This window comes from Lates calcarifer, linkage group LG11 (genome assembly GCF_001640805.2).
Source record: "Lates calcarifer isolate ASB-BC8 linkage group LG11, TLL_Latcal_v3, whole genome shotgun sequence".
Classification (NCBI taxonomy): Eukaryota; Metazoa; Chordata; class Actinopteri; family Centropomidae; genus Lates; species Lates calcarifer.
This window is the reverse complement of record NC_066843.1, coordinates 5692243-5708511: the sequence shown is the minus strand read 5'-3', so window position 1 is coordinate 5708511 and position 16269 is coordinate 5692243. Positions and strand designations below refer to the sequence as shown.

The 16269-nt window shown below is 41.1% G+C and overlaps 2 protein-coding genes and 1 long non-coding RNA gene across 4 annotated transcripts; 1 reads left to right on the top strand and 2 right to left on the bottom strand.

Moving 5' to 3' along the window:
* Positions 1–1169: 1169 nt before the first annotated feature.
* mylk5 (myosin, light chain kinase 5) lies at positions 1170–10195 on the top strand. 2 transcript variants are annotated; one of them, XM_051073665.1, is made up of 17 exons: positions 1170–1718; positions 3113–3262; positions 3551–3703; positions 4022–4207; positions 4659–4694; positions 5783–5904; positions 6008–6161; positions 6242–6553; positions 6649–6754; positions 7135–7338; positions 7455–7672; positions 7752–7875; positions 8680–8832; positions 8917–9046; positions 9143–9230; positions 9339–9479; positions 9613–10195. In XM_051073665.1, the coding sequence occupies exons 1-17, from the start codon at positions 1589–1591 to the stop codon at positions 9816–9818; spliced, it is 2613 nt and encodes an 870-aa protein (XP_050929622.1). In that variant the 5' UTR covers positions 1170–1588; the 3' UTR covers positions 9819–10195. The 2 variants fall into 2 exon arrangements, with proteins under 2 accessions (XP_050929622.1, XP_018558000.1); XM_018702484.2 differs by having other exon boundaries at positions 1171–1718; positions 5777–5904.
* A 2448-nt stretch (positions 10196–12643) lies between these two features.
* On the bottom strand, positions 12644–15979 carry LOC108901130 (complement C1q-like protein 2). The gene is made up of 3 exons (XM_018702543.2): positions 15685–15979; positions 15449–15583; positions 12644–13154 (listed from the first exon to the last, which is right to left on the bottom strand). The coding sequence occupies exons 1-3, from the start codon at positions 15965–15967 to the stop codon at positions 12868–12870; spliced, it is 705 nt and encodes a 234-aa protein (XP_018558059.1). The 5' UTR covers positions 15968–15979; the 3' UTR covers positions 12644–12867.
* On the bottom strand, positions 13266–14467 carry LOC127142942 (uncharacterized). Its single transcript, XR_007814052.1, has 2 exons — positions 13494–14467; positions 13266–13392 (listed from the first exon to the last, which is right to left on the bottom strand). It is a non-coding gene; the product is annotated as an uncharacterized LOC127142942 (long non-coding RNA).
* Positions 15980–16269: the final 290 nt, after the last annotated feature.

Below are 16269 nucleotides of genomic sequence, written 5' to 3'. Positions count from 1 at the left end.
GTTGAAGCCTGTGGCTATGTCATAAACCCAAACAATACATGGAGGAGAAACTTGAGAGAGAATAAGGGTATGGGTCATCTGCAGCTGTTCATGAGTTTGGGAACATTCTGAATAATACATATGATGATTTTCCACTTTAATAGGTTCTAGTGAATTTAGCTCAGCTCCAGTGGTTTAACCTCATCTCTGGGTTTATTTTTTTTATCAGAATAATGACATGGGGGGGGGAATGAGGTATTTAGCAGAGAAGGGGCTGAGCTACTTTCACAGTAGCACTTACTAATATGCTTTATAACTTCTGCTATTTCAGAGCTCTGATAAATTTCACAAAGTTGGCCCATACTGTATGCAAGTGTATCTACAATATGAAAAAGGCCTTACAATAGTGTTTCTCTGTGTGCAGCCTTTTAGTAAATGTTTGATTTGGGAATTCTTCCCTCACAGAAACTAAAACAAGCCCCTCACAGTGCTATTCTGTGTGATCACTGATGTGGAATTTGGGAAACTGGGATGGGAGCAGGGTGGAAAGCGATGTTATAATCACCTCAGTGGGCTTCTGATGTGTTCACTGACATTCAGCACTTTTAATGCAGTTTACTCGCCTCATTAATGCTAATCTTGGTACAGATTCAGACATGTTAAGTACAGTCAGGTCGACAATTGTTACTAATTTGCTCTCCCATGATTGCATCCCGTAATGCAGACTGTGAGATTTCACAATGCTGCTCTGTTGGGTTGATAGTCTCAGTAACATATGTTAGTCATGAGAACAAGAGCAGGCCCCTCTTGAGACACCTCTGTGTTACCACAGCAGCAGGTGGTGGATCTGTTGAAGTGACGCTATTACCCTGGAAACAGCCTCCCTGTGTGTGCTGGGATATACTGTACCAGGGCAGGCACTCACACTCAAAGTCACACAGAATTTATGAGCCTGTTGTTCACAATCACAGCTTTACAGTTCACAGGCGTGAAATGAACCTTTGCATTGGTCGGCGTCACTGGCATCACAAAGTTCAGTTGCAGCATTGATAAGTGAGAAGGCAAACAGGGAAATCGATAAACGGCAGCGCATTCAACAAACAGCACACAATTCAACCTTTGGCTGGGTGGGTAGATAAGTCTCCCCACCCCACCCCCATCTTTCCTCCCACTCTCCTGCTTTCTGTTCATCCTCATTTATGTCTAGTGTGTCTGTTAGACATAGTAATAAAGAGGGTTTAAGAGGTTTGAGTAGTAGGTGGGGGATCTAGGATTAGAGTGACTTTTGAGAGATAAGGTGATTCCTGCTCAGCCTGAAATGGCCAAAGCGAAACAGAAGTATTTCTGATGTAGGTGGAGTTAGTGTAGATCAGGGGAGGGTGAGAAAAGACAGCTCGAACATATGCAGAGAGGTGTGAGGAGTGAGGGCAGAGCAGCACTCACTGTGACTGAGAAACAGAGGCTGGTTGGTTTTACAGAAGAGAGAGGCACAGAGCAAGTTGCAGTGAGCACAGCAGTGACAGAGAAAGGAAGTGTGATAATCAGCTTGGGAAATGACTTTGTAAATGTAGTTGTTCTGTTCAGAGACTGGGGGTGTTATTAAACAGACATGAATGGTGATAGCAAACAGCGATATGTGTCAACCTTCAGGATGCAGATCAAGCCACCACGTGCATCTGCACCAGGGAATGGACCAGGAATTACTGACAGCAGGGCCTCAGACAAACGAACTGGTACAGGTAAGGACTGCATGAGAGAGAGAGAGGAGAGGAGATTGATTATTTAAAGTTGTGTGTTTGAGGTTTGACAGAGCTCAACTCTGACATTTACCTTGTTATTAATATAATAGCCTGGATAGACAAGTCTAAACATGGTGATGGTTCATAGTAAGTCTGACTTTTGCTGTGAAATTGTGATAACATAAAGCAGTTTTGTCAGATGTTTGGGGCAACTTAATAAAATGTCAAGCATATCTTCTTATTTAAATTAAGTCAGTGTAAACTGTTATCTGGAACTCATCCCACAAACATGTGTTGTTAGATAACAACCTTATACAACATTTCTTACGAGTCAAGATTTCAGGAACTTTCAAAATTGGACTTAATGTCAGTGTGGCCACAGTGTATATTTGAAGTACGCCAGTGTTTTGAAAGTTTCATTTTCAAAAGCAGTGGAGGATTTTTAGAGCAACGTGTTACAGACATTAGTGACCTGCTAACAAAAGCTTTGAGTGCTTTGTAGGTAACCAAAAAAAAAGGTCAGAGGGTCATGATGTGAAAGAGGTGTGAAAATCCACCTCTCAGTGTGTCTGTGAGCAGCTTGTATTTGGCTTGACTGAACAGCATTCAGTGCCTGTCCTCAAACACCAGGCTGTAAGATGAATAATTCAGTATTGTAAACACTGGCTAAAGGTTGACAGTTAAATTGCCTGCTTTGTGAAATGATAACTAGTATAGTGTACATAACTTAATATTACAACACACAGTCAGATTTTAGTTACTGCACTACACCTGATACGCCTCTTTCACAACTTGTCATTCTGACAAAGTGCTTCTTATTAACGAAACTTTACTGAATCAGAGAGTGTGCAGTACCTGGGAATACTCACCTACATCTGGCTAATATCCAAGTAAAAGCACAATCCACTCAACATGATTGTACATGTATGTTATAATAAGGTATGAGACTGATGCCAGTGCTGTGGATTTCCTGGCAGTTGTTACAAGAGAGAAAAGGAAGACTAAAAGAAGAGATGAAGTGGTATGAAGTGTTACTTTAGATGAGAGAATGAAACATCACACCTACAAAGCATTTCATATCTGTTGCACTTTTAGCAGCTATCACTTCACATAACTTCACACACTAAGACAAGGCCACACAGAGTCAGTATGACAAGTAGCTCAGTGACAACATTTTTATCCAAGATTACAAACCAGATTGAAGTAAATGGGAACATTTTAAAGTCTTAAATGAGTAAAAATAGGGTTTAACCACCAGGTTTTGTGTTTGCTCCTCTATAAAACCAGGGAAAGGTCACTGACGACACTTTCTCTATAAACCCTTTCAGCTCGTGTTGCTCTTTCTTTATGTGGCCGAGTCATCACCTCCTTCTACCCCTCTTCTCCATATCCAGGGTCGCTCAGCTTCTCCCCTTGTAAACATTTGGATCCACCCGTCTTCATAGATCCCCTGGAAGACTGCAGCGTGGACGAAGGAAGTGACATCACACTACGTGGGGCTCTCACAGGAAGTCAGCCAATCAAAGTGTCATGGTTGCACAATGGTGAGCAGAGACACTATACAGTACACTGTTACATCTCAGTGTTTGCTTGAGGTTGACCCAAAGCACTCGAAGGCTCAGATACAGTAACTGAAAGTAAACACGGCTCTGAGATCATGAATTCCTGTTTATTTTGCTTGTTTTAAGACAGTATTTATAGGTTGCACGTGAGGGTTCAAGAGGTTAACAGCACGTTTTCTCCTGTATCCGTTCCCTCTCTTCATTGTTTCATTGTGCATTACACCATTGGAGGAAAGTGTTGCTAGTTTGTTTGATTGCTACTATGGGCAGGTGAAGTGGCCCGATTTGGCAAACGTTCCTTCAACGGCAGGGAGGTGAGCTTTGAGGTGAGGGAGTGTCTTCCAGAAGACGCCGGTGCCTACACCTGTTTGGCAGAAAACAGTGCAGGGAAGACATCCTGCTGCGCTGCTGTGTTTGTCAGAGGTAAGGGAGAAGCTGGGGACTGCTCCGTAATGGACATTAGAGGTAATTCATGGAGACATGTTCTTTTAATTTCTTAATTTCTTTTGCTGCTAATTTATCATTAGCAGCAAGATTTATAATTAGCAGCAAAATTAGCTCACATAATAAGGTCTGAATGTCTATTATATGCTAATTCATAATGCTAATTGCAGCACATTGCCTCTTGCAAGTTGTAATCTAGGGTTCCTCATTCAGGGAGACACACAAAAGCACAAAAAGCCAGAGTTTCATTTCTGATGCAACCTCCTCTCCTTTTCCTCTCACTCACAACCAATCCAGACTTTGAAACTATCTGTGGTGTGCACAGTCGTGTCTCAAAGTCATGTCCCACTTCTGCATCTACGAGTGTTATGGAAAATGGAAGGTCACCACAGTCTCCCAAAGATGAGCTACAGGAATTCAGAGGATCTATTTGTACCTCCCCTACAGGGTCTGATAAGCAGAACCCAGTCTCATCTCCAAGAGGTAATTAAATGATGACTAATTCCACATATAGGCATAAAGGGGTTTATCAGTTTTAGAGGTCAAGTTTAGCTCATAACAACACATATGTTGCAGCTTCCTTCCTTACTTAAGTGCACGTTTTGATGCATCAGGAAAATGTCTGGGTCTCTTTACCATTGTTTTAACATCTTCTGGATATCCATGTTATATAAGGAAACACATCATTTCCAGCCTTTGTGTGATTGGCTGTCACGCAACATGCATTAAGAATTATGCAGGATTTCCACAACAATGTAGGTTTTGATACGCCCTCTGAGAGTTGTCAGTCCAAAGTGAGCACCATGTAGGGAAGTGGACAGTGCACAGTACAGTAAAACTTGCTGAGTCTGTAAACTGATAGCCATACACAGAACAGAGCCACACCTCTAAAGTCCCATGCTTAAACCTACCTGCACTTCATCTGTCTCTGCAGAAGTCATCCCAAAGAAGAGAGCCAACTCAGGGAAAGGTGAGAAACATATATACACTCATCCCTTTTTTTTCCTCCTCATTTGCTGTCTCTGGATGTTCCTTCAACGGCCACTCACCTGTCTTTTCCTCACTGTTCGCTCTCTGATTTGGCTTGCTGATGTTAATGTAACTTCTCCATTAGAGTCTGTTTTTTGTGTGTGTGCTGCTGTGGTTTGTCCTGAAGCTATGCCCTTTTTAGCCTTTGTTGTTGCTTGAATGTTGTCAGCCTCTAAGCTATTATGCTCCCATAAACTGAGAAACTTTACCTTAGGGTGAGGCTACAATAAAAGTATGAAAAGCTCACATAATAAGCTCTGAATGTCTGTTATAGTACAGGATGTGTCATACTTATATAGCAAAGAGAATTTTTATTGTTTCAATTAAATAAAACTTATGGCTAAACAGGGAGATGCAATAATTGGCTGTGTAAAGAATGTAGACTGTAGACATTAAAGCCATCTCAGCAGCAAAATTGTATCAGATTGTCCAGTCAAATTCATCATCCTGATGCCATAACATTTGAATACTGACAGTGTCAGAGATAATATTAACTTCAGCTCATATATGGAATTCTGTAGTCTAATGCAAAAACATGTTAACCATCTGTAACTATATGATACACTATGATGAATGACTTCAAATGTGTATTCTGTTTGCTTAATTTAAGGACATTTGTCTAGGTAAATAGTTCATAGTGTGTGAAGCATATTATAGAACCGGAATGCATAGGTGTCTTCAAAGAACAGCTGATCTAGTTTAGCATTGTTAAACACATTTGATTACACAAGGACTGGTTGTACTTGTGTGTCATTTTGTTTCCACTTGAGACACTTCTGCTGCAATAATAAGGGTCTCAGGGGAAGTGATGCACTGCCAGTTTTACATAACAGTACAAACCACAGATCTCACTACCATACATTTTCTCTGTCTCTCAGTCTTTATCTTACACTCCCACACCACACTGGATAGTTTCCTTCCAGCGTCATGTTTTAGGAATTTAGTTGATGAACTCAACCAGACACTACAAATGAACTGGCAAACTCTGAGTCAAAACACTCACCATATGTTTTGTCTTTGGAGGTCCAGCATTACATTTTGAAAACCCTCCACAGCACCTTGAGGTGAAGGTGGGACAGGCTGCTCGTCTTTCGTGTTTTTTCACCAGCAGCCCTCCTGTAGTGTCCTGTTGGATCAGAGACAAAGACCAGGTGTTGTAATTTAAAGGGTACACAAATATTCACACTCTGCCATGCCAAATGTATTTGTTTCTGCTGTTTCTCACTCTTTTCTTCACACATTTTATATCTGCAGATAGTGGATGGTCCAGAGCTGTGGACAGAAAATACTGATCGGAGCAGTACGCTGGTTATAGCAGAGGCTAAACCACAGCACACTGGTCGCTACACTGTTGTGGTGAAGGACCGCAAGAGCTCAGCACAACATACACTTACCCTTTCTGTAATAGGTAAGACAATGCACTCTCTGCAGTTTCAGGACCATGTGAAACAGTTACTTGAGCACTTTATTCATCACCCTTCCCACCAGAGAGGCCACAGCCTCCCGCCTCTTCTCCTGTGATCTCTCGTGTCTCTGGCTCCAGCCTTGTGTTGTCCTGGTCGGGCCCTTGTTACGACGGTGGCAGTGCTGTCCTGGGTTATGTGGTTGAGGTGAAGACACAAGGACGTGCTGAGCCCGGGGATTGGAGTGAACTCACTGCCCAGTGTAAGAGTACTTCATACAGGGTGTGCTCTGGGCTGCAACCTCAAGAGGAGTACTGTTTCAGAGTGAGGGCCTACAACGCAGCGGGAACAAGCGAGCCAGGTCCAGTGTCACCAGTGGTTAGGATGGAGCAGAAAGGTGAGGTGGTATGGATTATTGATACCACATTTGAAACTACAGGCAAATATAATGAGGCTTGTATCACACTGTTGTGTCTGTATGCATAAATTCAGACAAACTGCGAGATGAGGAGGAGGCCCCTCAAGCCTATACCTGTGTCACTATTGACTCTTCCCACAAAGTCACAGATCACTACAATTTGCTGGAGAAACTGGGAATGTGAGTATGTGTCAGGTCAAACCACAAGCAAGTTTTTGATGCACTAATGGGCTCTTTCCTCACAATTTGGAATGAACAAGAAAGCTTGACATTTCAAAGATAAATCCTCCTTTTGATAATGTGTTCTCTGAAAGAGGGTATGTCCTGCCAAGTGAGGCAGAAGGAGGATTAACACACACATATGTAGTGACACAGTTGTACACTAGTATGCCCAAATGTAGGTTTGAGATCACTAGTGGTTGAGTCAGATCTCAGATGAAATGTTGTTTTCCACACTGACCGCTTGATAACCACATTCTTCAAAATCTGTAATGGCACAACATTTGCATTTCTTTCTCAAGGTTCAGAGATAAAAATGACTAAACCCGTCTCCTTATCAGGGGAAAGTTCGGCCTGGTGTTCAAGCTAACCCATAAAGAGACAGGGCGCGTGTGTGCTGGGAAGTTCTACAAAGGCCGACGTACCAAGGAGAGGGAGGCTGCTCGTAAAGAGATTGAGTTGATGAACTATCTCCATCACCCAAAGCTGGTTCAGTGTCTGGCTGCCTATGATCACAAGCCTGAGATGGTCATGGTCATGGAATTGTGAGTATTATGATGAAATCCTGAAGTAGTTGATTTCCTATGGTGACTGCAAGCTCTGGGTGTATACAAAGAAATATAACAATGGTTTGTTGTCACTGTGGTTTGTCTGTCTGCAGTATCGCAGGTGGGGAACTGTTTGAACGTATAGTGGATGACAACTTTGAGCACACAGAGCCTGCCAGTGTGCGCTACATGCAGCAGATCCTGGCGGGTATCGCCTTCATGCATAAGCAAAACATTATCCATCTGGACCTCAAACCTGAAAACATTGTGTGTGTTGACACAACTGGCACTTCCATAAAGATCATCGACTTTGGATTAGCCGGCAGACTAGGTATGTGACATTAAACTCTCTTAATGTGTGAATGTAATGTTATGTTTCAATATCAAGTTATATGACTTATGTTTAACAGATGGCAACACGCCTCTGAAGGTGATGCATGGGACTCCAGAGTTTGTGGCACCTGAGGTGATCAACTACGAGCCTGTGTGTTTGGCCACTGACATGTGGAGCATTGGGGTCATCTGCTACATATTGTGAGTCACACCGTCACTCCAAGAACCCTCTATACATACAAATAGTTTGACATTTTGAAAATTACTCTTACTTACTCTTTACTTGCTCTAAAACAGCAGACAGTCAAAGTTAGTGAGTAGCTGGTGGAGAAAATGGAGCATGTAGGAGCTAAGAGCCAGATATTTCCCTCTGGAGTTGGTAGAGACCAAGAACAGAACTCAAATTGAGTGCATATTGGACTTACACTCATCAACTAGCTATAACACAACTCCAAATGAATGCTAATGTTGCTCTGTAACTGTTTGTTTTGTACATAAACAAAACAAGTTTGCCACATCAACTCAAAAGATTCAGGTTTAACATTACACTTTGTCTCATAGTTAATGAAGTAATGAGCAGGTGCTGGCAGGTAATTTTTGCAGCTGAGCCAAACCAGCTGTTTGTCCTTGTCTTTGTCACTAGTGGTTGCTTCATATTCAAACAGACATGAGGGTTGTTTTGAATGTTCTCATATAACAAAAAATCAAGTGAGCATGTTTTCCAAAATGTTATGCTTTCTTTAACCATTTCTGTGACATGCACATCCTGCACTCCCATAACTGAGAGCAGAACTTCTGATTCTGAGAAATTTATCACACGCCCCTTGTCAATTGCAACTCCAGAAAAAGACTTTTAGAAATGTACTAGAGTGATAGGACTGTGCTGGTTAATAGCCATGATGGCTAAAACATCTTTAAATTTAGACTTTTAATGCCACCTAGTGGATGTAAGCTGCAATAGTCAATATAATGACACTGCTGCCTCTGTATGTCTTTGGCTTTCAGGCTGAGTGGTGAGTCTCCTTTCCAGGGAAACAGTGATACAGAGACCCTGGCCTTGGTCACAGCTGCCCAGTGGGAATTTGATGAGGAGAGCTTTGATGAGATAACAGATGAAGCCAAAAATTTCATCAGCTCCCTGCTCAACAAGGACACTAGGTGAATGTATAAGCATACAGCTAATGCACAGCAACCAGATATCATCTTCACTTACCCACCAATAACCCTCTATGTGGCTCTCAGGCGGAGGATGTCCTGTGAAGAGGCCCTTGCCCACCCCTGGATGGCAGCATTTGACTCTGAAGATCTTGCCACCACCAAGTGTCTGTCCAAGGAGAAGATGAAAAGGTTTCTAGCCAGGCAAAAGTGGAAGGTAACACATCTCACCACTTAACATTTAGGGATTTATTTGTGCTTGAGATGTTGATTTTACTTTCTGCTACAAACCTTTTGAACATTTGTCTCATAGAAAGCAGGTAAGGCGATGCTTGCCTTGAATAGAATGGCTTTACTTTCCAGAGGTGAAAGCTCTACATCTCCTACCAGCCCTGGAGGAGGTAAGATAGTCATTATTTTATTATCTTCCTCTTACCGGAGCTATTTTGGTTGACTGTAAACAATCCTGGGGTTTCCCCCCTCTTTCATCAACCCCTCCCCTGTCCCAGACTCATCCTTGAGCCCAGAAGCAGAGCATGCCCTGCAATCTCTGGAGCGTAAGATGCAGGGGCCACCCCAGTTCACCCAGACCCTGGAGGACCAGACGGTAGCTAAGGGATCCAGTGCCCGTCTCTCATGTCACGTCACAGGTACACACCAACTTCCTATCCTGAGGCGGTCATTCAACAGCTTCAACTGTACCCTGTGTTTACACAGACTTTCGACTCAACTTGAACTTCTACCTCTTGCCCCTGTCGTCATCCCTCCCTTCTATCTCGGCAGGATACCCTGACCCAGAGGTGGTGTGGCTGTGTGGGGAGGAGCCTGTAGTGGAGTCATCCACAGTGCAGATAGAGTATGAGGAAGACGGCTTCTGTACCCTGGTCCTCCCCAAAGTTAGCACAGAGGACACAAACGTTTACACCTGTAGAGCCACCAATGACCACGGGGAGACATTCTGCTCAGCCAACCTTACTGTTCAAGAGTAGATTCATCTTCTCTATGTAGGCATACTATTCATGACAGAGATATAAATATATTATATATGTTCTTTTGTATATTCTTGCTTTAATACAAATGGGGACCAAACTGTTTCCAAGCTGTACTGTGGCTAGAGATATGTAATACATGGATTACTGTACAAAATGTATGAACAGATGACTATTGTTACAGAGCTACAAGCATATATAAAGATTAGTTCCTCATGGGACAAGGGTGCAGTTATACAATGTTTTAAAACAATATGTTCATGAATCTGTTTGTCTATTTCGGGTGAATAATTTTAAGATTCCCCTTCAAAAATATCATTTATTCAATGTGAATAAATTGAGGTATCCTTTTTGAAAAGTAAACAAACCTGAAATTATGCTGTTTGAGTCATAGTGTGAAGATCTGACTTGTAATTTCTGATACACTTAAAGTTTCTGTCTGATAAAAGAAAGAAAAATTGTGCCTGAAAAAGATGTGAACAGCATTTAATAACAGTAAAAACACTTCTCACTAGGCTTTTTGTGAAGCAGGGAACAGTGTACAGACCTCACAAAAAGTAAATGATTTTGTACAAATTTTGTTACACAACAAAAAAACAACAAACTGTTAACTTAGGACTGTGTTATCTTTTAAAGATATGAAAGGATACACTCAAACCATCATATGTATACCATCAGAGGCTTCATGGTATGATGTTTTGTGAAAATACTGTGTCAAAAACAAACTTCCTGAAGCTGTTGTTTGTTCCTGTGCTCGATCAGGTTTCTCATCAGGAACAAATGTGTGGAAGGTGCCATACTGCTGAGAAAATAATTGTTTTTCCTCATGCCAGCAAACAGGTGTTTTACTTCCTTACTTTTTACACAGTCCTGGAGTTCAGGTACTAGATCAGCCCTTCGCAACACATCATGTGGGTCTTTTGTGTTGCTCTTATGGAGTTTGTTATGAAGAGCAAAATGGTGGTTTGATCAAGGTGTCAGATGTCCATTTTCTTCTGGGTGCTCACATTTTTCTCTGGCCACTGCAGGGGCACCTACAGTTTTCAGCAAACTGCGTGTGTTGCAAAACCATGTGCAGAGTCATACAAACAGACATTTGGGGAATGTTTCCATGACGAGGCTGAATTTCAGACTGTAAACGATGCCATGGAGGCATGCAACCACAGACCATCCACCTGTAGAGAGGGAAAGAAAGGAAATCTTGTAAATTTTTTGCCTTTGCTCAGGATTTTAAGAGTCATATGTAATTAACACTTACCAGGGGGACCCTAAATAGACTGATACACATTGACGTAGGTCTGTTGATTCTTCAGTTTCTCCCTCAGTTGCATGATTAGATCCATACGAGATCCATTGGTTTCAACAGCACAAATTTTGCAGAGACTTTGAAGTGTTGCTTCCTCGAATAAATCAAACACACAGTGTTAAGCAAAAGTCCAAGAATAAATTGCTATTCTGAGACACATCTCTTAGAAGAACCAGAGGCATGCATAAGAAGGCGTGTTCATGCTCTAACTGTTGGTACAGATCAACCCTTCCCTGATTATACAAAAGGACTTGTGCACAAAGTTTTATGTTTCCTATGAGTGTGAGGACAGGTATTTCATGATGCCAATAATTTAGCTCTTTATGCAAAACCCAATTCTAACTCATTTTGAGAGGGGTTTTTTTGTAGTTTTTCTGACTTCATAAAATGAGAATGCCAGGCCCAATAAATTATGCCTGATTAAATAAAGAGCATACAAGTTCTCCCTCAGTTTCGGATGTTGGTGTATTTTCGAATTCAGTGTTGAGGACATGGTCAGACTTGTGGGTTTCCTTCTCAATCCATGGAGCCCAGTGTTCATAAGATAGAACCAAAAATTGGATTTGTTGAGTAGTTGTTGTTAGTTAGGGACATAGAAAGCCGTGAAACAATGTATGTCGAACCGGCCCCCAGCTTACTGCTTACAGCTATACTGTAGCTTGCGTAACAATTTCACATGTCAATAGCTAACTTAATCAAAGCCTTAAAGTGCTCTGAAATGACGGGCTTGACACTGACAACTCCAGTTCTAATAAGACGGTGATGAGTGTACACTCACACTCACTTTGACCGTGGTGTTTTCAAGCGTTCACTCGCTTTCTCCATTAAAAATTAGTTTTAAAAGTTGCTGTGTCTAAAAGTGCACCTAGCTGCAGACAAAATGACGAAACTCCATACATTCAAATCTGTAGATAATTTTCATTTAAAATCAGTCAACAAGTTACAGGGCCAGTTGAATAACTAAAAGTGCTCCTCTTTGCAGTGACTGGTCTTGTGTCAAGTTTGTCCCTCCCCTTTTTAGTGTTTAGGCTTCACAAATCACAAACTTGTCTGGGATAATCCAGCTCAGATTTGCCATGTTTTAATATTGTGGACAGGACTGGATGTTGTGTAGATATTTAAAAAAAATGCAGTAAAAAGCTATTTCTACTTACACAAATAGAATAAATGTTTCACAAATCTGAAACTGTGTTTTACAGAGGCTGGCTTGCGTGGGATACTCTAGTTCAGATTTAACAAGTTCAGATTTAAGTGTAATTGTTTTTGATCTAGACCTGGTCCAATGTGGTCCAGATGTGGAAAAAAGGCAGTGAAATATTCCGTTCTTGCTTTCATAAAAAATGGTTAAGGGTAGATTCATTATATCTGTGAACCATGCGAAAGAATTATGCATAAATATATACAAAAACTCACAGGCACCAGTGTTACCTAACCTCAATGTTAGCACACTTGTAGTTGCATATTAAAAATGTCTTCATGAAATCAAATTCATACAGAAATGGAAATAGAGATACAGACATTGCACTTTTAAGACTGATATTTATTTTGATACCCAGAAGTGATTAATACAGTGCCTCATAAAATGCACATCTCCCAGTTTGCTGTTTGTTCAGCTAAATACACAGCAGATAGTGTCACAGATTCCACTTTCCAAGCTACCAGATAGCAGAATGAATCAAGTGAGATATTTCTGTACTATGAAAGCATGGAGAGCTATGCAGACCTGAAATTATGTTGTCTAAATTACATGGTGAAGAGTAGAAAACCACTGAAGGTGTTGTAGTTCGCCCCATCATCATAGACAAGCCTGTTTTCATGGAGCTTGACATACACATTGTCTCCCACCTCAAGGGGGATGACCACAGCATTGCTGCCTGTGTCGTTGGTGTCAGACGTTGCGACGTCCCAGACAGATACCAGCTGCTGACCGTTCTTCATGAGGCTCACGACAGCGTTGGGGGGAGGACTGTAGGTGGCGTACATTGTGAATCGAAAGAAGTACATTCCTTTAACCAATGCCGTGAAAATGCCTGCCAAAATAAGAAAAAAATGTAAATTTCATGAGTTCTTCTCTTAATTGATTTTCTCTTACTCTCTCTCTCTCTACCTCCTTCTCTCTCTGGCATACATTACCTGTTGAAGGGTTGTAGCTATTGCCAGTGTTTGAGAAGACCTTCTTGTATTGCAGTGCAGTAGCAGTGGTGAAAGGTCCAATGTTTCCACTGCCAGAATCCCTGAGAGCCGCAGAAAAGGCCACCTGAGGCTTGCCTGAAAACAGCCAGATACCACAAACATGAGAGATAAGAATTTAGACACAGAGGAATTATACACCATTATAATATCTCATAAAAACATTTGCTCTATGTTACCTCCAATAAGGCTCTGCCGATCCTAGGACTTCTTTTTCAGTGGTTTGCAACTTGGTCTCCAGGAGTGTTATTTTCTCTGCCATGTTTGTGATTTTCTCCTCCACTGCTCCCAAGTTTTTGCTTATGGAAGTGAGGGAGGAGATTTCACTGCAACTGGCTGATCCTCCACACTGATGGACTTTGTCATCGTTTTCATTAACTTGCACTTCACACAGACAGCAGCTGAATGCAAGAATTAGAACAGCAATCTTCTTCATCCTTGTGGATTTGAATCTCAGACCCATATGCAGTCTTTCTCTGTTGCCTCTCCCTTTTTATACATATCTGACATTGTGCAAGACCAGAAATGCCAGTTTTGGGAAAAACGCACAGCCTGCAATCTTTATTTGAAGAAGCTGGGAAATCAAATGTCCAACTACTGATTAATGATAATCCAACATTTTGTTGATAAGAGTTATGGGTCAGGGTTATGGTGTAACAAGAGAAAGTCTACAAAGTCCTTCACCAAGCAGAAATAACACACCATTAAAATGTATTTAGGACAAGCATGCTATATCTCTCAGCCAGCTTAAGTGGTATCTCTGTCACACTGAACATAGTTTTACTTTTGAATAGTGTATGCTTTTAGTGTTCAATGGTTTAAATGTCTTCCATAAATGTTCCATTACTTAAAGCTATCTTGATCATTACTGTTCATAGTACTATATCTGTTAATTGCATTAGCTCTTATTGTGTGTGTATGCATCATTCTCAGTATGCACTGACATAACCTTGTCTGAAGTTTGAACCTCCCTTTTTTAGAGAATGGGTTTCACTAATCTGAAACTTCTCTGGGATAATCTAGTTCAGATTTGACAACTCTAAGTACCGTGGTTTCTGATCTGGACTGGTCTGATGTTGTGGAGATATGAGAAATGCTGTAAAAGAAGCTATTTCCATTTGCACGAAATAGAATAAAGGTTTTACAAATCTTAAAATGTGTTTTACAGAGTCTGGTTTATTTGGGGTAGTCCAGTTCAGATTTACGAAGTCTTAACTGTTTTTGATTTAGACCTGGTCCAAAGTGATCTGGATGTGGAAAAAAGCAGTGAAATATTCCTTTCTTGATTTAAAAAAAAATGTTCAAGGGTAGATTCATTATATTTGTGTACACATGCAAAAGAATTATGCATAAATACAAAAACTCACAGGCACCAGAGTTTGGTGATTTTATTTGATCTATGTAATTATAGTGTTCTTGTGTGCATTTTAGACAAATAACTGTTAGCACACTTGTATTATAATACATTAAAATTTTCTTCATGAAATCCAAATATGATGAAATGGAAATAGAGATACAGACATTGCACTTTTAAATTTGATATTTATTTTGATACCCAGATGTGATTAATACAGTGTCTCATAAAATGCACATCTCCCAGTTTGCTGTTTGTTCAGCTAAATACACAGCAGATAGTGTCACAAATTCCACTTTCCAAGCTACCAGATAGCAGAATGAATCAAGTGAGATATTTCTGTACTATGAAAGCATGGAGAGCTATGCAGACCTGAAATTATGTTGTCTAAATTACATGGTGAAGAGTAGAAAACCACTGAAGGTGTTGTAGTTCGCCCCATCATCATAGACAATCCTGTTTTCATGGAGCTTGACATACACATTGTCTCCCACCTCAAGGGGGATGACCACAGCATTGCTGCCTGTGTCGTTGGTGTCAGACGTTGCGACGTCCCAGACAGATACCAGCTGCTGACCGTTCTTCATGAGGCTCACGACAGAGTTGGGGGGAGGACTGAAGTTGGTGAACATTGTGAATCGAAAGAAGTACATTCCTTTAACCAATGCCGTGAAAATGCCTGCCAAAATAAGAAAAAAATGTAAATTTCATGAGTTCTTCTCTTAATTGATTTTCTCTTACTCTCTCTCTCTACCTTTTTCTCTCTCTGGCATACATTACCTGTTGAAGGGTTGTAGCTATTGCCAGTGTTTGAGAAGACCTTCTTGTATTGCAGTGCAGTAGCAGTGGTGAAAGGTCCAATGTTTCCACTGCCAGAATCCCTGAGAGCAGCAGAAAAGGCCACCTGAGGCTTGCCTGAAAACAGCCAGACACCACAAACATGAGAGATAAGAATTTAGACACAGAGGAATTATACACCATTATAATATCTCATAAAAACATTTGCTCTATGTTACCTCCAATAAGGCTCCGCAGATCCAGGACTTCTTTTTCAGTGGTTTGCAACTTGGTCTCCAGGAGTGTTATTTTCTCTGCCATGTTTGTGATTTTCTCCTCCACTGCTCCCAAGTTTTTGCTTATGGAAGTGAGGGAGTAGATTTCACAGCAACTGGCTGATCCTCCACACTGATGGACTTTGTCATCGTTTTCATTAACTTGCACTTCACACAGACAGCAGCTGAATGCAAGAATTAGAACAGCAATCTTCTTCATCCTTGTGGATTTGAATCTCAGACCCATATGCAGTCTTTCTCTGTTGCCTCTCCCTTTTTGTACATATCAATGACAACGTGCAAAACCAGAAATGCCAGTTTCAGGAAAACCCACAGCCTGCAATCTTTATTTGAAGAAGCTGGGTAAATAAATGTCCAACTACTGATTAATGATAATCCTACATTTTGTTGATAAGAGTTATGGGTCAGGATTATGGCATAACAAGTATTAGAAAGCCTACAAAGTCCTTCACCGAGCAGAAATAACACAACATTAAAATGTGTTTAGGACAAGCATGCTCAGCCAGTTTAAGTGGTCACATTGAACAT